Here is a 24,022-nt window from a genome sequence, read left to right on the forward strand (position 1 = left end):
TCCCAGTAATATAGGCTGGATGTGAGGTCTGTGTGTCTCTCCCAGTAATATAGGCTGGATGTGAGATCTGTGTGTCTCTCCCAGTAATATAGGCTGGATGTGAGGTCTGTGTGTCTCTCCCAGTAATATAGGCTGGATGTGAGCTCTGTGTGTCTTTCCCAGTAATGTAGGCTGGATGTGAGATCTGAGTGTCTCTCACAGTAATATAGGCTGAATATGAGGTCTGTGTGTGTCTCTCCCAGTAATGTAGGCTGGATGTGAGGTCTGTGTGTCTCTCCCAGTAATGTAGGCTGGATGTGAGATCTGTGTGTCTCTCCCAGTAATGTAGGCTGGATGTGAGATCTGTGTGTCTCTCCCAGTTTTGTAGGCTGGATGTGAGATCTGAGTGTCTCTCACAGTAATATAGGCTGAATATGAGGTCTGTGTGTCTCTCCCAGTAATATAGGCTGGATGTGAGGTCTGTGTCTCTCCCAGTAATATAGGCTGGATGTGAGGTCTGTGTGTCTCTCCCAGTAATATAGGCTGGATGTGAGGTCTGTGTGTCTCTCCCAGTAATATAGGCTGGATGTGAGGTCTGTGTGTCTCTCCCAGTAATATAGGCTGGATGTGAGCTCTGTGTGTCCCTCCTAGTAATATAGGCTGGATGTGAGCTCTGTGTCTCTCCCAGTAATATAGGCTGGATGTGAGCTCTGTGTGTCTCTCCCAGTAATATAGGCTGGATGTGAGCTCTGTGTGTATCCAAGGTGCAGCTATCTTCCCATTCTGTAGTATGCCTTAAGCCCCTGTCACACACAGAGATAAATCTGTGGTAGATCTGTGGTAGATCTGTGGTAAATCTGTGGTAAATCTGTGGCAGATCTGTGGTAGATCTGTGGTAGATCTGTGGTTGCAGTGAAATTGTGGACAATCAGTGCCAGGTTTGTGGCTGTGTACAAATGGAACAATATGTCAATGATTTCACTGCAACCACAGATCTGCCAAAGATTTATCTGTGTGTGAGACAGGGCCTTTACACTATACTTGCTTTCATGTTTTGACAGAGTTTAAAGGAAATCATTCAGCAGGTTTGTGCTACTTCATCTATAAGCAGCATGATGTAGGCAAAGACATTCTGAATCTAACTATGTATCCCTGAGATTAGTGGCTGCGGCCTTTCTGACACAGTGATCAATATTATTTTTAACAGTAGCAGAGCTCTGGGAGAATTTCCCTTCCCCCACCACAAGGCTGTCATTGAAAATTCCCACAGACAGAAGTTGCAAATCACAGAAGGGGCGGAGTCTGACCACAACTCACTGCTGCTGAGACCCACTAATGATAAAGATAAGAAGCTTGAACTTAAGCTGGTGTCACACTAAACGACAGCGACAACGACGTCGCTGTTACGTCACCATTTTCGGTGACGTAACAGCGACCTTGTAAGTCGCTGTTATGATCGCTGCTTAGCTGTCAAACACAGCAGAAGCAGCGATCATAACGTCGCTGTGCTACATGTTCAGAGAGCAGGGAGCCGCGCTTAGCGCTGGCTCCTTGCTCTCCTGCAGCACACATCGGGTTAATTAACCCGATGTGTGCTGCAGCTACATGTCACAGTTCAGAGAGCAGGGAGCCGCGCTTAGCGCTGGCTCCTTGCTCTCCTGCAGCACACATCGGGTTAATTACCCGATGCGTACTGCAGCCACATGTCACAGTGCAGGAGCCGGCACTGGCAGCAAGAGCGGAGGCTGGTAACCAGCGTAAACATCGGGTAACCAGGGAAAGGTCTTCCCTTGGTTACCCGATGTTTACGCTGGTTACAGCTTACTGCAGCTGCCAGTGCCGGCTCCTGATCGCTTCATTTCGTCGCTCTCTCGCTGTCACACACAGCGATGTGTGTGTCACAGCGGGAGAGTGACGACCAAAAAATGAAGCTGGACATTCAGCAACGACCGGCGACCTCACAGCAGGGGCCAGGTCGTTGCTGGATGTCACACACAGCGACAGCGACGGGACGTCGCTGCAACGTCACAGAAAATGGTGACGTAGCAGCGACGTCGTTGTCGTCGTCGTTATGTGTGACACCAGCTTAACATGGCAAGTAAACAAAAGACTTTGAGATAAGAGATGGCTGGCTGTAAAGTGAATTAACTCTTACAGCAACCTGGCTTCAGATTACATAGCAAAAACCGTCCTGATAGAACCCCTTTAAATACTGTACTTTTGTCTCCTAGTCTATAGCCTGTTTTCTGAGCCTCCCAAGAGTCCCTCTGTGCAGTGCAGATTTGTGTACACCACTACGGCCAAATTCACAAATCTGTAATATGTAGCCTGAGTATAGACTGCAATGGACAGCTCTTCCGCTGGTCTCCTAATCCGGACTCAACAGCCTTATATATGCATATGAGGCTGCAGAGCTCGGGTCAGGAGACCCGTGACAAACTGTAGTCCATAATTGGACTGCGAAACACAAATGTGTGATTCTGGCTTAAAGGGGTCCTGTCCGGTCCAATATGCACCCAGTACCACGAGCAGTTCTGGATGCTTATTGCTAATGCCTGCCTAACTGTCCCTGTATACACTAGCATAAAGAGATCTATAGATAAAGTATTTCTAAAGATCTTTTATCGTATGCTAATGAGCACGGGGACTAGTCACCTGGGCGTTGCTTCCCTGGCTAGTTGACCCCATTAGCATGTTAGTATGCCCCTGTGGGTGTACTATCATGCTAATGAATGTGCAGCGTCAGAGGATGATGTCACTCACCTCTCCTATCGCCGCCTGACGCTGGATTTCGGCTCAGTGCGTATGATCTCGGCACTTTCGGTCATGCGCACTACTTCAGTTTGAAGCCAGGATGCGTACACCCGGCTTCATAGTGCACATGAGCCAAACTCTGGAATCATGCGCACTGAGCCGAAATCCAGTGTCGGATGTGATGGCGGCGGAGGTGAGTGACATCATCCTCTGACGCTGCGCATTCATTAGCATGTTAATACACCCACAGGGACGCACTAACGTGCTAATGGCTCCGACTAGCCAGGGAAGCAATGCCCTTGGGTCTAGTCCCTGCGCTCATTAGCATACAATAAAAGATCTTTAGAAATACTATTTCTAAAGATGTCTTTATCTATGCTACTAGATGCAGGGATTAGAGATATGCACCCAGAACTGCTCTTGGATCTGGGCCCATACTGCTCCTGACAGGTTCCCTTTAAATCTAATGGTCCATTTACATAGACCAGCAAATGAGCTGCGATCAAGTAAATGCCTGTCATTCGGCTGTCATTTCCCGGCGTGTTTACACAGGCTGACAAACAATAATGAGGACAAAGCGACTGCTACAGACACTCCGCAGGAGCAAAATGGGAACATTTTTTAATCAAAATTATTAATTTATGAAGTAAACAAACAATAGGTGTGAAGGGGTGCAAACAATATAAACCATCAGAACAAAAAAAGTAAACAAAACTAAAACAACTTTATTGAACAGTCGTGTTAACATCAGCAAAAAACAGTGAACAAAAATCTTCACTCCCACGCCATGTATTCTGCAGGGGGGTCTCCGGTGAATCGGAACCCGGTGAAAACATTCTGAAGGCTCGGGAAGGCGTTCCTCACTTTATGGACCACGCAGGCCGGGATCGGTTTCTCGTCTCCTTCTCCCCGGTAGCCATGTATCCAAGCAGAAAATGCGCGGTAACATACCTGCCGCAGATACCTGTCAAGGAGGAAAAAAAAAAGCATAAATACTGAGCAATCTTAGATACCTCCACGTCTACAGCATCCGGAAACATACCGATAGGGACTCTACATGGTGAGCCCCAATGGGGACAGTGTTCATCTGCAAGGAGTTTGTATGTTCTCCCTGTGTTTGCGTGCGTTTCCTTCGACAGTCCAAAAACATACCGATAGGGACTCTAGATTGTGAGCCCCAATGGGGACAGTGTTTTCCCCGTGTTTGCGTGGGTTTTCTCCCACACTCCAAAAACATACTGATAGGGACTCTAGATTGTGAGCCCCAATGGGGACAGTGTTCCTCTGCAAGGAGTTTGTATGTTCTCCCCCTGTTTGTGTGGGTTTCCTTCCTCTGACACTCCAAAAATATACTGATAGGGACTCTACACGGTGAGCCCCAATGGGGACAGTATTCCTCTGCAAGGAGCTTGTATGTTCTCCCCATGTTTGCGTGGGATTCCTCCGACACTCCAAAAACATACTGATAGGGACTTCAGGTTGTGAGCCCCAATGGGGACAGTGTTCCTCTGCAAGGAGTTTGTATGTTCTCCCCGTGTTTGCTTGGGTTTCCTCCGACACTCCAAAAACATACTGATAGGTGCTCTAGATTGTGAGCCCCAATGGGGAAAGTGTTCCTAATGTATGTAAAGCGCTGTGGAATTAATAGTGCTATATAAATTCAATAAATATTATATTCTATATCTTTTTAGCATCGCTCTGAACAGCAGAAGCGATCAGGCGGTGCAGGCATAAAGTGCCCTAAGGGAAATAATAAAATTAAAAAAAAGTTTTAAAAATATGAAAAAAAAAAAACAATTAAAAACTCAAATTAACCACGTTTTGCCCCAATGATAATAAAACAATGGGGACAGTGTTCTTCTGCAAGGGGTTTGTATGTTCTCCCCGTGTTTGCGTGGGTTTCCTCCCACACTCCAAAAACATACTGATAGGGACTCTAGATTGTGAGACCCAATGGGGACAGTGCTCTTCTGCAAGGAGTTTGTATGTTCTCATCATGTTTGCGTGGGTTTCCTCCCCCACTGCAAAAACATACTGATAGGGATTTTAGATTGTGAGCCCCAATGGGGAAAGTGTTCCTGATGTATGTAAAGCGCTGTGGAATTAAGAGCGCTATATAAATTCAATAAATATTAATATATTCTATATCTTTTATCATCGCTCTGAACATCAGAAGCGATCAGGTGGTGCAGGCATAAAGTTCCCTAAGGGGAATAATAAAATAAAAGAAAAAAATAAATTTAAAAATATTTAAAAAAAAAAATAAAAATTAAAAACTCAAATCACCCATGTTTTGCCCCATTGAAAATAAAACACTTAAACCCCCCCCACCACAAACACATATTTGGTATTGCCATGTTCAGAAATGACCGCTCTATCAAAATATAAAATCAATTAATCTGATTGGTAAAAGGCGTAATGAGATAAATATCGAAACACAAAAATTATGTTTTTTTTTTGTCACCGCAACATTGCGTTGCAATGCAATAACAGGAGACCAAAACATCACATCTACCCCAAAATGCTATAATTAAAACTGTCAGCTCAAGACACAAAAAATACGCCGTAACTGAGCCCCAGATCCAGAAAAATGAGAATGCTGCGGGTCTCGGAAAATGGCGCCAAAAACTCCTGAATATTTTTTCAAGACTCAGATAAAAGTAAAACTTTCCATGTTTGGTGTCTATGAACTCGCACTGACCTGAGGAATCATAATTATTAGTACCTGGGTCAGTTTTACCATGTAGTGAACATGGTAAATAAAAAAAACACAAAAAACTATTGTGCAATTGCACTTTTTTTTAAAAAAATTTCGCCTCACCTGGAGTTTTTTCCCCCCATTTTCCAATATAATATGTGGCAGAATGAATGGTGTCATTCAAAAGTACAACTCGTCCCACAAAAAACAAGCCCCCATATGGCAAGACTGACAGAAAAATAAAAAAAAGTTATGGCTCTTGGAAGGGGAGGAAAAACACGAAAAAAAAAAAAAGGAACATCGCCGAGGGCTGAAGGGGTTAAATAATCGAAAGCGAAGAGTAGATAAAAAGCAGCGTTTGCTTTATATATTCTCTTTACTTACAATCTACTCTTAGATTTGGCTTAAAAAACTGCCTTAGAAAACCTGATTTTGAAAAAAACACCCTAAAAGAAACAAAAAAAAAACCATGGTTGAAATTTGAAGAATATAAATACAGAATAATAAATAAAAAAACATATTTAGTAATAATGTCATGTCCATAGAGGTCTGAACAAATTAAATATCAAGGTAAACAGCCAAAAACAGCCTCCTCCCCTGGTCCAAAAATATTAGAATTTTCACACAAAAAAATGGAATAAAAGCAATGAAAAAGAAGGGAATTTTGTTTACTTACCGTAAATTCCTTTTCTTCTAGCTCCAATTGGGAGACCCAGACAATTGGGTGTATAGCTATTGCCTCCGGAGGCCACACAAAGTATTACACTTAAAAGTGTAAGGCCCCTCCCCTTCTGGCTATACACCCCCAGTGGGATCACTGGCTCACCAGTTTTAGTGCCAAAGCAAGAAGGAGGAAAGCCAATAACTGGTTTAAAGACCAATTCAATCCGAGGAAACATCGGAGAACTGAACCATACCACATGAACAACATGTGTACCCGAAAAAACAGAAAAACCCCGAGAAAACAGGGCGGGTGCTGGGTCTCCCAATTGGAGCTAGAAGAAAAGGAATTTACGGTAAGTAAACAAAATTCCCTTCTTCTTTTTCGCTCCATTGGGAGACCCAGACAATTGGGACGTCCAAAAGCAGTCCCTGGGTGGGTAAAAGAATACCTCGTGATAGGGCCGTCAAACAGCCCTTTCCTACAGGTGGGCAATCGCCGCCTGAAGGACTTATCTACCTAGGCTGGCGTCTGCCGAAGCGTAGGTATGCACCTGAAAATGCTTGGTAAAAGTATGCAGACTCAATCAGGTAGGTGCCTGACACACCTGCTGAGCCGTAGCCTGGTGCCGTAATGCCCAGGATGCACCCACGGCTCTGGTAGAATGGGCCTTCAGCCTTGAGAGAACCAGAAGCCCAGTAGAACTGTAGGTTTCAAGAATTGGTTCCTCGATCCCCCGAGCCAGGGTGGATTCAGAAGCTTGCGACTGTTTACGCCGACCAGCGACAAGGACAAAGAGTGCATCCGGGTGGCGCAGGAGCGCCATGCGGGAAGTAGAACCTGAGTGCTCTCACCAGAACCAACAGATGCAAATCCTTCTGAAATTGATGGACTGGACGAGGACACAAAGAAGGTGAGGTGATATCCTGATTGATATGAAAGTGGGATACCACCTTAGGGAGAAATTCCGGAATCGGACGCAGAACTACCCTGTCCTGGTGAAGGACCAGGAAGGGAGATTTGTATGAGAGCGTTGCTAGCTCGGAAACTTTCCTAAGAGACGAGACCGTTACTAGAAGGCCACTTCCCGAGAAAAGCGGGAAGGGAGACCTCTTTCAAAGGCTCGAAAGGCGGCATCTGGAGAGCAATTAGAACCTTGTTCAGATCCCAGGGCTCTAACGGCCGCCTGTACGGAGTGCTGAGAAGACAAACTCCCCGTAGGAACGTGCGTACCTGAGGAAGTCGTCTCTGAAAAAATACAGATAGCGCTGAGACTTGTCCCTAAAGGGAACTGAGCGACAACCCTTTTTCCAACCTAGATTGCAGGAAGGAAGGAAACATAGACGATGCAACCGGCCAGGGAGAAACACCCTGCGCCGAGCACCGAGATAAGAATATCTTCCACGTCCTGTGGTCAATCTTGGCGGACGTTGGTATGCTAGCCTGTCTCATGGTGGCAACCACGTCCTGAGGTAATCCTGACGACACTAGGTGCCAGGACTCAAAGCCACACCATCAGGTTGAGGGCCGTAGAATTCAAATGGAAGAATGGCCCTTGAGACAGCCAGTCTGATTGGTCTGGTAGTGCCCCCGGTTAGCCTACCGTGAGGCACCACAGAACCGGGAACCACAACATCCTCGGCCAATCTGTAGCGACGAGGATGGCGCGGCCGCAGTCGGTCCTGATCTAACGCAGCACTCTGGGCAACAATGCCAGAGGTGGCACATAAGGTAGCTGGAACTGCGACCAATGCTGAACTAAGGCGTCTGCCGCCAGAGCTCGATGATTGTGAAACCGTGCCATGAAGCTGGCACATTGTTGTTGTGCCGTGACGCCATTAGATCGACGTCCGGCCTCTGTCAGCGGCGCCAGATCTCCTGAAACCCGTCCGGGTGAAGAGACCATACCCTTTCGGCCACACCCCGGCGACTTAGGAAGTCAGCTTCCTAGTTTTCCACGCCTGGGATGTGAACTGTAGATATGGTGGATGCCGTGTCTTCCACCCACATCAGAACCTGCCGGACTTCCTGGAAGGCTTGCCGGTTGCGCGTTCTTCCTTGGTGGTTGATGTATGCCACCGCTGTGGAGTTGTCCGACTGAAGTCGGATTTGCTTGCTTTCCAGCTGCTGTTGGAAGGTTTGTAGGGCAAGATACACTGCTCTGTGTTCAAGAACATTGATCTGAAGGGTGGACTCTTGCTGAGTCCACGTACCCTGAGCGCTGTGGTGGAGAAAAACTGCTCCCCACCCTGATAGACTCGCATCTGTCGTAACTATCGCCCAGGATGGGGATAGGAAGGACCTTCTTTTTGACCATGAGGTGGGAAGAAGCCACCACCGTAGAGATTCCTTGGCCGCCTGAGAAAGAAAGACGACTCTGTTGAGGGAGGTCGACTCCCCGTCCCATTGGCGGAGAATGTCACATTGTAGTGGACGCAGATGAAACTGCGCGAAAAGAACTGCCTCCATTGCTACCATCTTACGTAGGAAGTGCATGAGGCGTCTTAATGTGTGCGACTGGTTCTTAAAGAAGAGATTGCAGCCCGTAGTGAATGCTGTTTGTCTAGCGGAAGCTTCACTATCGCTGAGAGAGTATGAAACTCCATGCCTAGATATGTTAGCGATAGGGTCGGGGTCGGATCTGACTTTAAAAAGTTGATGATCCACCCAAAACTCTAGAGAGTCTCCAGCGCAACGTTCGGGCAGTGTCGGCATGTTTCCTAAGAGAGTGCCTTGACAAGTAGATCGCCTAAATATGGGATCACAGAGTGACCCTGAGAGTGCAGGACTGTGACTACTGCTGCCCTGACCTTGGCGAAGACCAGTGGGACTGTCGCTAGCCGGAAGGTAGAGCTACGAACAGAAGGTGTTCGTCTCCTATAACGAAGCGTAGAAACGCTAGTGCTCTGGATCAATCGGCACGTGTGGATAAGCATCCTTGATGCCTAATGATGCTAGGAAATCTCCTTGGGACATTGAGGCGATGACATGGCGGAGGGATTCCATCCGGAACCGCCTGGTGTCCACGAGCTTGCTGAGCAGTTTTAGATCCAGAACGGGACGGAACGGCCCGTTCTTATAGGCACCGCAAATAATTTGGGGTAAAAACCGTGACCTTGTTCCTGAAGAGGAACGGGGGTCATCACTCTTTCTGCCTATAGAGTGCACCCTGTTTGCAGAAGAGCAGCGGCTCGGCCGGGGGGTGGAGAAGTTCTGAAGAATCGAGTTGGAGGACGAGAAGTGAGCTCTATCCTGTACCCGTGAGACAGAATGTCTCACACCCAACGGTCATTGACCTATGGCAGCTAAATATCGCCAAGGCGGGAGAGCCTGCTACCGACCGAGGATGCGGAGAGAGGAGGCCGCAAGTCATGAGGAAGCCGCCTTGGAAGCGGGTTTTCAGACTGTCTCCTTTTTTGGGCGTGACTGAGCCCGCCAAGAATCTGAGCTCCTCTGATCCTTTTGAGTCCACATTGGACGAGGAAAAATGGGACCTGCCCGAGCCTCGAAAAGACCGAAACCCCGACTGCCTCCTGCTCTGTTGGGGTTTGTTGTGCCCGGGCTGAGGAAAGGATGAATCCTTACCCCTGGACTGTTTAATGGTTACATCCAAACGCTCACCAAACAGTCGGTCAGCAGAAAAAGGCAACTGGTTAAGCACCCTTTTTTTTTTTTTTTTTGGAAGCAGAATCTGCCTTCCATTCACTTAACGAGCAGACCAGGCTCTGCTTAAAAACACGGAGTAGCGGAGGCTACTGCCGCACGGTTCGCAGAGTCTAGGGCAACCTGAATCGCGTAAGAAACAAATGCAGACATTTGAGAGGTTAAGGATGCCACCTGCGGCACAGATGTACGTGTAACCGTGTCAATCTGTGTAAGACAAGCTGAAATAGCTTGGAGTGCCCCAAGGGCGAGAATGCTGGAGCCAACGGTGCGCCGACAGCCACATAGATGGATTTAGACCAGAGATCCATCTGTCTGTCAGTGGCATCTTTAAGTGCAGCTCCATCTCCCACTGCAACTATGGATCTAGCTACAAGCCTGGAGATTGGAGGATGCCGCTTGGGACACTGGGTCCAGTCCTTGACCACGTCAGGGGGCAGGGATAACGTGTATCCTAAGCCGTTTGGAGAAGCGCATATCTGGATAAGTGTGGTGTTCCTGGACTGCCTGAAGCTGACTCCTCCACTGGAGGAGCTGGGAGAGAAATAACCAACATTCTATTGAAGGACGCTATAAGATTATTCACTATGGCGTCACCATTAGGTGTATCCAGATTGAGAGCGGTCTCAGGATCAGAATCCTGAGCCGCTACTTCCGCCTCATTACACAGAGAGTCCTTCTGCTAGGACCCTGATGAAACCGAGGGCCGCTCATAGTGAGCCCGCTTAGGCTGTCTGGGACTGACGGCTGTGCAGAGCCGTGACTCTGGGATGCATGTGACATTCCCGGAGCTGTTAGTTGTTCACACTGAGGGGGGCCATGGATCAATGATTCAACAGTGCCCATGTTGTGAGAGACATGTCCGGACTGCTAGGCTTCTAGTATCATAGCCATAGTCTCAGAAAATCTGTCAGTAAATACTGCAGACACCGTCCTCATCCTCTGGCCATTAGCAGAGACTCCGGCTGAGTTAGACATAATGGGGGTCTATGTAACCTGCCGGCCGTATAGCCGTACATGCTGTACCGGCTGCATAGAAAAACATGTGGTTCTGCACCTTTGTTTTACACAGAGAATATGCTGATAACTCCTCCGCACAATCTAGGAGGGTATATACAACGTGCGACCAAACAGTGCAATGTATATAGTACAAGCATATCTATAAGTGCACTTCTGCACTAGTGGGGTTAGCACCACAGGTGCTGCTTAACGCCTGTTGCAGCGATTGTGTGACTATCAGAATGCCAGGGTCTTCCACACTTGTCTCTGTATCGTACAGAAACTGACACTAATGGCTGCCGGCGTCCTGTGTAGACAAGGAAGCCGTGGGCGTGCCTGAGAAAGTGCGGGAATCCGGTTTCACAGTGCACACAGTGAGAGGGGTGGAGTATGCAAAACATACTCCAGCTCTCAGCGCTGCTGTGCTATGCAGCGTCACGCCCCTACCCTGACTGTCAGGCTTGTGGGCGGTAACGAAGGGAGACTAGGCCCAGAAGCCGGGGACTCGAGTTAATAAGCGCGGCCGGCATATCAGTGCTGGCCGGCGCGGAAGTCCCCGGCGCACCACAAATCCCAGCGGCGCCTTAAATAAAAACGGCAGCGGCGGATAGCGCGGTAGTCACCCAATACACTAACACACCCAGCAACGCTGTGGTGTGCGATGGCACTAGTGCGGACAGCGCCGCTGTCCCTGGCGCACTAACACACCCAGCAGTGCTGCCGTGTGTCTGCGCGGTCCCCACAGGGACACCGAGTACCTCCATGTAGCAGGGCCATGTCCCTGAAGATACTCCGCTCCAAGTCCAGCAGATACCAGGGGCTGTGGATGAAGCACGGTCTCTGTGCCTGGAGACCGATAGAATCCCACTTCACCCAGAGCCCTGTAAAAAGGGATGGGGAAGGAAGCAGCATGTGGGCTCCAGCCTCCGTACCCGCAATGGGTACCTCAACCTTAACAAACACCTCCGACATGAAGTGGGGTGAGAAGGGAGCATGCTGGGAGCCCTGTATGGGCCCTCTTTTCTTCCATCCGACATAGTCAGCAGCTGCTGCTGACTAAACAGTGGAGCTATGCGTGGATGTGTTGCCTCCTTCGCACAAAGCACAAAACTGGTGAGCCAGTGATCCCACTGGGGGTGTATAGCCAGAAGGGGAGGGGCCTTACACTTTTAAGTGTAATACTTTGTGTGGCCTCCGGAGGCAATAGCTATACACCCAATTGTCTGGGTCTCCCAATGGAGCGAAAAAGAAAAATACTTATCTCAAAATGGTACAAAAAAAATGGAGCTACTACTACAAAACATAAACTACAGTTCAAAAGTTTAGATATTTCCTTATTTTTGAAAGAAAAGCACATTTTTTTCAATGACGCTAACATTAAATTAAACAGAAATCCCCTCTATACATTGTTATGTGGTAAATGACTATTCTAGCTGCAAACGTCTGGCTTTTAATGCAATATCTACATAGGTGTATAGAGACCCATTTCCAACAACCACCACTCCAGTGTTCTAATGGTACATTGTGTTTGCTGTGTTAGAAGGCTAATGGATGTTTAGAAATTCCTTGAAAATCCTTGTCCAAGTATGTTAGCACAGCTGAAAACAGTTTTGCTGATTAGAGAAGATATAAAACTGACCTTCCTTTGAACTAGTTGAGAATCTGGAGCATTACATTTGTTGGTTTCATTAAACTCTCAAAATGGCCAGAAAAATAGAACTTTCATGTGAAACTCGGCAGTCTATTCTTGTTCTTAGAAATTAAGGATATTGCATGTGAGAAATTGCCAAGAAACTGAAGATTTCCTACAACGGTGTGTACTTCTCCCTTCAGAGGAGAGCACAAACAGGCTGTAACCAGAGTAGAAAGAGAAGTGGGAGGCCGCGCTGCACAACTGAGCAACAAGACAAGTATATTACAGGCTCTAGTGTGAGAAATCCACACCTCACAGGTCCTCAACTGGCAACTTCATTACATAGTACCCGCAAAACACCAGTGTCACCGTCTACAGTGAAGAGGCGACTCCGGGATGCCGGCCTTCAGGGCAGAGGGGCAAAGAAAAAGCCATATCTGAGCCTGGCTAATAAAAGGAAAAGCTTAATATGGGAAAAATAACACAGACATTGGACAGGAAGATTGGAAAAAAGTGTTACGGATGGCTGAATCGAAGTTTGAGGTGTTTGGATCACACAGAAGAACATTTGTGAGACGCAGAACAAATGAAAAGATGCTGGAAGACTGCCTGACGCCATCTGTCAAGCATGGTGGAGGTAATGTGATGGTCTGGGGTTGCTTTGGTGCTGGTAAAGTTGGAGATTTGTACAAGGTAAAAGGGATTTTGAATAAGGAAGGCTATGACTCCATTTTGCAACGCCATGCCATACCCTGTGGACAGCGCTTGATTGGAGTCAATTTCATCCTACAACAGGACAATGACCCAAAGCACACCTCCAAATTATGCATGAACTATTTAGGGAAGAAGAAGCAGCTGGTATTCTATCTGTAATGGAGTGGCCAGCCCAGTCACCAGACCTCAACCCTATAGAGCTGTTGTGGGAGCAGCTTGACCGTATGGTGTAAAAAGTGCCCATCAAGACAATCCAACTTGTGGGAGGGGGAAAGCATGGGGGGAAATATCTCCAGATTACCCCCGCAAATTACAGCTAGAATGCCAAAGGTCTGCAAAGCTGGAATTGTGCAAAGGAGCATTCTGTGCCGAAAGCAAAGTGTGAAGAGAAAATTATTATTACAAGTAAAATTATTATTTCTAACCTCGTCACTGTCTGGACGATATTCTCTATTCATTGTGCAACTCATCTGATAAATAAAAGTAGGATTTTTCATGGAAAAGACAAAATTGTCCGGGTGATCCCAAACTTTTCAACTGTAGTGTAAGTGTGGATGATTTTGCTTTTTTTTAAAGTACTGAAACATAAATAAGTAGATAGATTTAGTAATGCTGTAATCAAACTAGTTATTTTTACTACATAGTATATGCCTTAAAGGGAACCTGTCACCAGATAAAGCTGCGGCCAGCACCACTGGGCTCTTATATACAGTATTCTAACATCTGTATATAAGAGCCCAGGCCGCTGCGTAGAACATAAACACTTTATAATACTCACCTAAACCGGTCGCTGCGGTGGATGTGGCTCAGACGGGCATCTTCATATTCCGATCCCGGCGCCACCTATTTTGACCATCTTTGTCCTCCATCTTCTGATGCCGCAGTGCATGACGCGTCCGACATCATACACACTCGCTCACATTCAGGCCCTGAGCAGGGCAGATCAAAGTATTGTAGTGCGCATGCGCGGGACCAGCGAGTGTGTATGACGTAGACTCGTCAATCACCCAGGCTTCAGAAATAGGACAAAGATGGACAAAAGAGACTGCGCCGGCACCGGAGAACGAAGACGCCCATCTGAGACACATCCACCGCAGCGACCGGTTTAGGTGAGTATTATAAAGTGTTTTTTTTTGTTTTACACAGCGGCCTGGGCTCTTATATACAGCATATTAGAATTCTGTATATGGGTCATTCCATGTCATGTGATCCAAATATGAATATTTTTTTTACCTGACATCTTTAGATTTTATATATATATATATATATATATATATATATATATAAATAATATATATGGGCCCAGAAGTGGTGGCGGCAGCTGATAGTCCAAAAAAGTGGTTACAGGCTCCCTTTAAAAAAAATAATTCTAAAAATGAGCAATGGCGACATATTTTATTTTCAATTCCCAAAGATTTTTTTTTTACCATTTTCCAATACATGATATGGTAAAAAAAATATTTGTGGCATTAAAAAATAAATAAATAAATAAAATGATCAAATAAAAGAAGGGAATTTTGTTTACTTACCGTAAATTCCTTTTCTTCTAGCTCCTATTGGGAGACCCAGACAATTGGGTGTATAGCTTCTGCCTCCGGAGGCCACACAAAGTATTACACTTTAAAATGTGTAACCCCTCCCCTCTGCTATACACCCTCCCGTGCATCACGGGCTCCTCAGTTTTGGTGCAAAAGCAGGAAGGAGGAAACTTATAAATTGGTCTAAGGTAAATTCAATCCGAAGGATGTTCGGAGAACTGAAACCATGAACCAAAAGAACAATTCAACATGAACAACATGTGTACACAAAAGAACAACAGCCCGAAGGGAACAGGGGCGGGTGCTGGGTCTCCCAATAGGAGCTAGAAGAAAAGGAATTTACGGTAAGCAAACAAAATTCCCTTCTTCTTTGTCGCTCCATTGGGAGACCCAGACAATTGGGACGTCCAAAAGCAGTCCCTGGGTGGGTAAAAGAATACCTCGATAAAAAGAGCCGAAAAACGGCCCCTTCCTACAGGTGGGCGACCGCCGCCTGAAGGACTCGCCTACCTAGGCTGGCATCTGCCGAAGCATAGGCATGCACCTGATAGTGTTTCGTGAAAGTGTGCAGACTCGACCAGGTAGCCGCCTGACACACCTGCTGAGCCGTAGCCCGGTGCCGCAATGCCCAGGATGCACCCACGGCTCTGGTAGAATGGGCCTTCAGCCCTGAAGGAATCGGAAGCCCAGAAGAACGGTAGGCTTCAAGAATCGGTTCCTTGATCCACCGAGCCAAGGTTAACTTGGAAGCCTGCGACCCCTTACGCTGGCCAGCGACAAGGACAAAGAGCGCATCCGAACGGCGCAGGGGCGCCGTGCGAGAAATGTAGAGCCGGAGTGCTCTCACGAGATCTAACAAGTGCAAATCCTTTTCACATTGGTGAACTGGATGAGGGCAAAAGGAAGGTAAGGAGATATCCTGATTGAGATGAAAAGGGGATACCACCTTAGGGAGAAATTCCGGGACCGGACGCAGAACCACCTTATCCTGGTGAAACACCAGGAAGGGGGCTTTGCATGACAGCGCTGCTAGCTCAGACACTCTCCGAAGTGATGTGACTGCCACTAGGAAGGCCACCTTCTGCGAAAGGCGTGATAGAGAGACATCCCGCATCGGCTCGAAAGGTGGTTTCTGAAGAGCCGTTAGCACCCTGTTAAGATCCCAGGGTTCCAGCGGACGCTTGTAAGGTGGGACTATGTGGCAAACTCCCTGCAGGAACGTGCGGACCTGCGGAAGCCTGGCTAGACGCTTTTGAAAAAACACGGAAAGCGCCGATACTTGTCCCTTGAGAGAGCCGAGAGACAAACCCTTATCCATTCCGGATTGAAGGAAAGAAAGAAAAGTGGGTAAGGCAAACGGCCATGGAGGAAAACCATTATCAGAGCACCAGGATAAGAAGATCCTCCAAGACCTGTGGTAGATCTTGGCGGACGTTGGTTTCCTGGCTTGTCTCATAGTGGCAATGACATCTTGAGATAACCCTGAGGACGCTAGGAGCCAGGACTCAATGGCCACACAGTCAGGTTGAGGGCCGCAGAATTCAGATGGAAAAATGGCCCTTGTGACAGCAAGTCTGGTCGGTCTGGGAGTGCCCACGGTTGACCCACCGTGAGGTGCCACAGATCCGGGTACCACGACCTCCTCGGCCAGTCTGGAGCGACGAGGATGGCGTGGCGGCAGTCGGACCTGATCTTGCGCAACACTCTGGGCAGCAGTGCCAGAGGAGGAAATACATAAGGCAGTCGAAACTGCGACCAATCCTGAACTAATGCGTCCGCTGCCAGAGCTCTGTGATCTTGAGACCGTGCCATGAATGCCGGGACTTTGTTGTTGTGCCGAGACGCCATGAGGTCGACGTCCGGCGTTCCCCAGCGGCAACAGATCTCTTGAAACACGTCCGGGTGAAGAGACCATTCCCCTGCGTCCATGCCCTGGCGACTGAGAAAGTCTGCTTCCCAGTTTTCTACGCCCGGGATGTGAACTGCGGAGATGGTGGAGGCTGTGGCTTCCGCCCACAGCAGAATCCGCCGAACTTCTTGGAAGGTCTGACGACTGCGTGTGCCGCCCTGGTGGTTGATGTACGCGACCGCCGTGGCGTTGTCCGACTGTATGCGGATCTGTCTGCCCTCCAACCACCGATGGAACGCCTTTAGGGCTAGATACACTGCCCTTATCTCCAGAACATTGATCTGAAGGGAGGACTCTGTCGGAGTCCAGGTTCCCTGAGCCCTGTAGTGGAGGAAGACCGCTCCCCACCCTGACAGACTCGCGTCCGTCGTGACCACAGCCCAGGATGGGGGCAGGAATGATTTTCCCTTCGACAAGGAAGTGGGAAGAAGCCACCACTGAAGAGAGGTTTTGGCTGCCAGTGAAAGAGAGACGTTCCTGTCTAGGCACGTCGACCTCCTGTCCCATTTGCGGAGAATGTCCCATTGAAGTGGACGCAGATGAAACTGCGCAAAGGGAACTGCCTCCATTGCTGCCACCATCTTCCCTAGGAAGTGCATGAGGCGCCTCAAGGGGTGTGACTGGGTCCGAAGGAGAGAGTGCACCCCTGTCTGCAGCGAACGCTGTTTGTCCAGCGGAAGCTTCACTATCGCTGAGAGAGTATGAAACTCCATCCCGAGGTAAGTCAGTGATTGGGTCGGTGTCAATTTTGACTTTGGGAAATTGATGATCCACCCGAACCTCTGGAGAGTCTCCAGAGCAGTGTTCAGGCTGTGTTGGCATGCCACCCGAGAAGGGGCCTTGACTAGGAGATCGTCTAAGTAAGGGATCACCGAGTGGCCCTGAGAGTGTAGGACCGCCACCACGGATGCCATGATCTTGGTGAAGACCCGTGGGGCTGTCGCCAGGCCCAAAGGCAGTGCCACAAACTGAAGATGTTCGTCCCCGATGGCGAAACGCAGGAAGCGTTGATGCTCTGGTGCAATCGGCACATGGAGATAAGCATCCCTGATGTCGATTGAGGCTAGGAAGTCTCCTTGGGACATCGAGGCGATGACAGAACGGAGAGATTCCATCCGGAACCGTCTGGTTCTTACGTGTCTGTTGAGCAGTTTGAGGTCCAGAACGGGACGGAATGATCCGTCCTTTTTTGGCACCACGAACAAGTTGGAGTAAAAACCGCGACCACGTTCTTGAATGGGAACGGGAATCACAACTCCTTCTGCCTTCAGAGTGTTCACCGCCTGAAAGAAGGGAATTTTGTTTACTTACCGTAAATTCCTTTTCTTCTAGCTCTAATTGGGAGACCCAGACAATTGGGTGTATAGGCTATGCCTCCGGAGGCTGCACAAAGTATTACACTTAAAAGTGTTAAGCCCCTCCCCTTCTGCCTATACACCCCCCCGTGCTCTCACGGGATCCTCAGTTTTGGTGCAAAAGCAAGAAGGAGGAAAAAATTATAAACTGGTTTAAAGTAGATTCAATCCGAAGGAATATCGGAGAACTGAAACCATTCAACATGAACAACATGTGTACACAAAAAAACAGGGGCGGGTGCTGGGTCTCCCAATTAGAGCTAGAAGAAAAGGAATTTACGGTAAGTAAACAAAATTCCCTTCTTCTTTGTCGCTCTATTGGGAGACCCAGACAATTGGGATGTCCAAAAGCAATCCCTGGGTGGGTAAAATAATACCTCGTAATAGAGCCGAAAAAACGGCCCCTTCCTACAGGTGGGCAACCGCCGCCTGAAGGACACGTCTGCCTATGCTGGCATCCGCCGAAGCATAGGTATGCACCTGATAGTGTTTCGTGAAAGTGTGCAGGCTCGACCAGGTAGCCGCCTGACACACCTGCTGAGCCGTAGCCTGGTGCCTCAAAGCCCAGGACGCGTCCACGGCTCTGGTAGAATGGGCCTTCAGCCCTGAGAGAACCGGAAGCCCAGCCGAACGGTAGGCTTCGAAAATTGGCTCCTTGATCCACCGAGTGAAGGTTGATTTGGAAGCCTGTGACCCTTTACGCTGGCCAGCGACAAGGACAAAGAGTGCATCCGAGCGGCGCAGGGGCGCCGTACGAGAAATGTAGAGTCTGAGTGCTCTCACCAGATCTAACAAGTGCAAATCCTTTTCACATTGGTGAACTGGATGAGGACAAAAAGAGGGTAAGGAGATATCCTGATTGAGATGAAAGGGGGATACCACCTTAGGGAGAAATTCCGGAACCGGACGCAGAACCACCTTGTCCTGGTGAAAACCAGGAAAGGGGCCTTGCATGACAGCGCTGCTAGCTCAGACACTCTCCGAAGTGAAGTGACTGGTACTAGAAAAACCACTTTCTGCGAAAGGCGTGAGAGAGAATATCTCTCATTGGCTCGAATGGTGGTTTCTGAAGAACATCAGCACCCTGTTCAGATCCGAAGGTTGTAACGGCCGCTTGTAAAAAGGAACGATGTGACAAACCCCCTGCAGGAACGTGCGCACCTGTGGAAGTCTGGCTAGGCGCTTCTGGAAAAAACACAGAGAGCGCTGAGACTTGTCCCTTAAGGGAGTCGAGCGACGAACCCTTTTCCAGTCCAAATTGAAGGAAGGACAGTGAGGGGGGCAAGGCAAAAGGCCAGGGAGAAAAATAAAACCCTGAGCAGAGCACCACGACAGGAATATTTTCCGCGTCCTGTGGTTAGACCTTGGCGGACGTTTGTTTACTAGCCTGTCTCATAGTGGCAATGGCTTCTTGAGATAATCCTGAAGACGCTAGAATCCAGGACTCAATGGCCACACAGCCAGGTTGAGGGCCCCAGAATTCAGATGGAAAAAACGGCCCTTGAGACAGCAATTCTGGTCGGTCTGGCAGTGCCCCCGGTTGGCCGACCGTGAGATGCCACAGATCCGGGACCACGACCTCCTCGGCCAGTCTGGAGCGACGGGGATGACGCGGCGGCAGCCGCGGCAGTCTGCCGTGATCTTGCGTAACACTCTGGGCAACAGTGCCAACGGTGGGAGCACGTAAGTAAGCTGAAACTGTGACCAGTGTTGAACTAAGGCGTCTGTCGCCATAGCTCTGGGATCTTGAGACTGTGCCATGAACGTCCTAATTGTGGTGCCGGAACGCAATTAGGTCGACGTCCGGCATGCCCTAGCGGCAACATATCTCGTGAAACCCGTCCTGGTGAAGGGACCCTTGCTCTGCGTCCATGTCCTGGCGACTGAGAAAGTCTGCTCCCAAGTGTTCCACGCCTGGGATGTGAACTGCGGATATGGTGGAGGCTGTGGCTTCCATCCACAGCAAAAGCCGCCGGACTGTAAGCCACCGCTGTGGAGTTGTCCGACTGAATTCGGATCTTCTTGCCTTCCAGCCACTGCTGGAACGCTTTTAGGACGAGATACACTGCTCTGATCTCCAGAACATTGATCAGAAGCGAGGACTCAATGGTGAGTCCACGTACCTTGAGCCCTGTGGTGGAGAAAATCTGCTCCCCACTGAAACCTACTCACGTCCGTCGTGACCACTGCCCAGGATGGGAGAAGGAAGGAATTTCCCCTCGACAATGAAGTGGTATGCCTGAGAGAGGGAGACGTTCCTGTTGAGGAATGTCGGTTTCCTGTCTCCTTGCGTAGGAGTCCCTTTGGAGAGCACGCTGATGAACACTGCGTGAAAGGGACTGCCCCTATTGCTGTCACCATCTTCCCGAGGAAGTGCGTGGGGCGCCTCAAGGGGAGTGACTGACCTAGAGATTGCACCCCCGTCTGTAATGAACAGTGTTTGTTCAGCGGAAGCTTCACTATCGCTGAGAGGGTATGACAACTCCATGTCAAGATATGTCAGCGATTGGACCGGTGTCAGATTTGACTTTGGAAAATTGATGATCCACCCGAAAGTCTGGAGAGTATCCAGAGTAGCGGTGAGGCTGTGCTGGCATGCCTCTTGAGAGGGAGCCTTGACCAGCAGATCGTCTAAGTAAGGGATCACCGAGTGACCCTGAGAGTGTAGGATCGCAAGTACTGCAGCCATGACCTTGGTGAAAACCTGTGGGGTTGTCGCCAGGCCGAACGGCAGTGCCACGTACTGCAGGTGTTCATCTCCGATGGCGAAGCGCAGGAAGCGCTGATGCTCTGGAGCAATAAGTACGTGGAGATAAGCCTCCTTGATATCGATCGATGCAAGGAAATTTCCTTGGGATATTGAGGCAATGACGGAGCGGAGGGATTCCATCCTGAACCGCTTGGCTTTTACATGTTTGTGGAGCAGTTTTAGGTCCAGGACAGGACGGAAAGATCCGTCCTTCTTTGGGACCACAAACAGGTTGGAGTAAAACCCGTGACCCTGTTGCTGAAGAGGAACCGGGATCACCACTCCTTCTGTCTTCAGAGTGCCCAGCGCCTGTAGAAGAGCATCGGCTCGCTCGGGAGGCGGGGACGTTCTGAAAAATCAAGTCGGAGGACGAGAGTTGACTCTATCCTGTGACCGTGAGACAGAATGTCTCTCACCCAACGGTCCTTAACCTGTGGCAGCGAAATGTCTGAAAGGCGGGAGAGCCTGCCTCCGACCGAGGATGCGGTGTGAGGGCCGTAGGTCATGAGGAAGCCGCCTTGGTGGCGGCACCTCCGGCGGTCTTTTAAGGGCGTGCCTTAGACCGCCATGGATCGGAGTTCCTCTGACCCTTCTGAGGATGTTTGGGAGAGGAGAATTGGGACCTGCCCGTGCCCGGAAAGGACCGAAACCTCGACTGTCCCATTCTCTGTTGGGGTAATCTTGGTTTGGTCTGGGGTAAGGATGTTTCCTTTCCCAGGATTGGTTGATGATTTCATCCAGCCTCTCACTAAACAAACGGTCGCCAGAAAATGGCAAACCGGTTAAGCACTTTTTTGGAAGCTGAATCTGCCTTCCATTCCCGAAGTCACACGGCCCTGCGTATTGCCACCGAATTGTCGGCTGCAACCGCCGTACGGCTCGCAGAGTCCAGGACAGCATTTATAGCGTAGGACGCCATGCCGAAGTTTGAGAGGTTACAGACGCCACTTGCGGCGCAGACGTACATGTAAGTGCGTCAATTTGCGCCTGACCCGCTGCAATAGCTTGGAGCGCCCATAGGGCTGCGAATGCTGGAGCAAAAGGCGCGCCGATAGCTTCATAGATGGATTTCAACCAGAGCTCCATCTGTCTGTCAGTGGCATCCGTGAGCGAATCCCCATCTTCAACTGCCACTATGGATCTAGCCGCCAGTCTAGAGATTGGAGAATCCACCTTGGGACACTGAGTCCAGCCCTGACCATGTCAGGGGGGAAGGGATAAAGTGTATCCTTAAAGCGCTTGGAAGAAACGCTTATCCGGACAAACTCGGTGTGTCTGGACTGCCTCTGAGACGTCAGAGTGATCCAGAAAACCTACTCGCTGTACTCTTGGGGGACCTTGAGAAGGTGACCCTTCTGCTGGATGAGCCTGAGAGAGAAACATCCAGCATCATTTGTATGGACGCAATAAGAGCATTCACTATGGCGTCCGCCTCAGGGAAATCCAGGTAGAGAGCGGCATCAGGATCAGAATCCTGATCAGCTACCTCCTCTTCTGATACAGAGAGTCATTTCTCTGAGACCCTGAACAATGTGATGAGGTCGAGGGGGTGTCTAAGCGAGCTCGCCTAGGCGGTCTGAGACTGCGGTCCGTGTCAGAGACTTCACCCTGGGACCTATGAGACACCCCGGGGGAACATTGTTGTTCCAACTGAGGGGAATATAGGGCAGTGATTGTACAGTGCCCATGGTCTGAGATACCAGTCTGGACTGCCAGCTTCTAGTATTTTAGCCATAGTCTCAGAAAGTCTGTCAGTAAAAACTGCAAACTCCGTCCCTGTCACCTGGATCTGTTTGGTTGTTGTCCCTGGGACCCCTTGAGCAGAGGCCAGAACAAATGCCACAGGGGTCCACCATGAGGGTCAATGGAACCTGCCGGATTGCACATGCGGCGCTGGCAGCGTAGTAAGCCTGTGTTTTGTTGCCCCTTGAGCCACACCACAGGGTATATGACCAGAAAATTGACTGTGCACCATACAGTGTAAAGTATAGCAAAGATATAAACTCTAAACACACTACTACACCAGTGAAATCAGCACCTCAGGTGCTGCTTACCGCCCGTGAAAGCGGTTGTGTGGCCCCCTGAACTCGTGCCTGGGTCCCCCAGAGTTTGTCTCCCCTCTGCAGCGTCCTAGGAGCTGACAGTAATGGCTGCCGGCGTCCTGAGGAGATGAGGGAGTCGTGGGCGTGACCGAGAAAATGCGGGAGTTGGAGTCACAGTGTGCACAGTGAGGGGGGTGGAGTATGCTAAGCATGCTCCAGCCCTCAGTGCTGCTCGTCCTGTGCAGCGTCCCGCCCTTCCCCTGACTGGCAGGGCTGAGGGCGGGAAGAACGGAGACTAGGCCCAAAAAAGCCGGGGACTCTAGTTATAAGCGCGGCTGCCGTAAAAGCGCGGCCAGCGCAGAGTCCCCGGCGCACTACAAGTCCCAGCCGCGCCTCAGTAAAAACAATGGCGGCGGCGGTCAGCGCGGCCGTCCCCATACACAAATACACTCAGCACCGCTGCAGTGTATAATGGCACCAAAGGCGGTCAGCGCCGCAGTCCCCGGTGCACTAGCACACCCAGCAATGCTGGAGTGCTGCTGTGCGCGGTCCCCACGGGGACACAGAGTACCTCAAAGATGCAGGGCCCTGTCCCTGATCGATACCCGGCTCCTATCCAGCAGGCTCCTCAGGAGTAGTGGATGGAGCACGGCCTCAGTGCCTGGAGACCGATCCTGGATCCCACTTCACCCAGAGCCCTAAGGGGGATGGGGAAGGAAAACAGCATGTGGGCTCCAGCCTCCGTACCCGCAATGGGTACCTCAACCTTACAACACCGCCGACAAAGAGTGGGGTGAGAAGGGAGCATGCTGGGGGCCCTATATGGGCCCACTTTTCTTCCATCCGAAATAGTCAGCAGCTGCTGCTGACTAATCTGTGGAGCTATGTGTGCAGGTCTGCCTCCTTCGCACAAAGCAAAAAAACTGAGGATCCCGTGAGAGCACGGGGGGTGTATAGGCAGAAGGGGAGGGGCTTAACACTTTTAAGTGTAATACTTTGTGCAGCCTCCGGAGGCATAGCCTATACACCCAATTGTCTGGGTCTCCCAATAGAGCGACAAAGAAAAGTGCATCGGCTCGCTCGGGGGGCGGAGATGTTCTGAAGAAACGAGTCGGAGGACGAGAGCTGAGCTCTATCCTGTAACCGTGCGACAGAATGTCTCTCACCCATCGGTCTTGGACATGTGGCCACCAGGCGTCGCAAAAGCGGGAGAGCCTGCCACCGACCGAGGATGCGGTTTGGGGAGGCCGAAAGTCATGAGGAGGCCGCCTTGGAGGCGGTTCCTCCGGCGGTCTTTGGAGGACGTGACTTAGACCGCCATGCAGAAG

General features: G+C 49.7%; 1 protein-coding gene across 6 annotated transcripts in view; it reads right to left on the reverse strand.

Annotated features, from left to right (window-relative positions):
• Positions 1 to 3,337: 3,337 nt before the first annotated feature.
• The window catches only part of LOC142290719 (P2X purinoceptor 7-like), a 31,895-nt gene continuing 11,210 nt past the window's right edge, over positions 3,338 to 24,022 (reverse strand). For all 6 annotated transcript variants that reach the window (XM_075334708.1, XM_075334706.1, XM_075334707.1 and 3 more), the window contains exon 4: positions 3,338 to 3,697. In XM_075334708.1, the coding sequence (XP_075190823.1) occupies positions 3,508 to 3,697 (190 nt within the window). In that variant the 3' untranslated portion in view covers positions 3,338 to 3,507. The remainder of the gene's footprint in view (positions 3,698 to 24,022) is intronic.

Source organism: Anomaloglossus baeobatrachus, chromosome 2, assembly GCF_048569485.1.
Source record: "Anomaloglossus baeobatrachus isolate aAnoBae1 chromosome 2, aAnoBae1.hap1, whole genome shotgun sequence".
Classification (NCBI taxonomy): Eukaryota; Metazoa; Chordata; class Amphibia; order Anura; family Aromobatidae; genus Anomaloglossus; species Anomaloglossus baeobatrachus.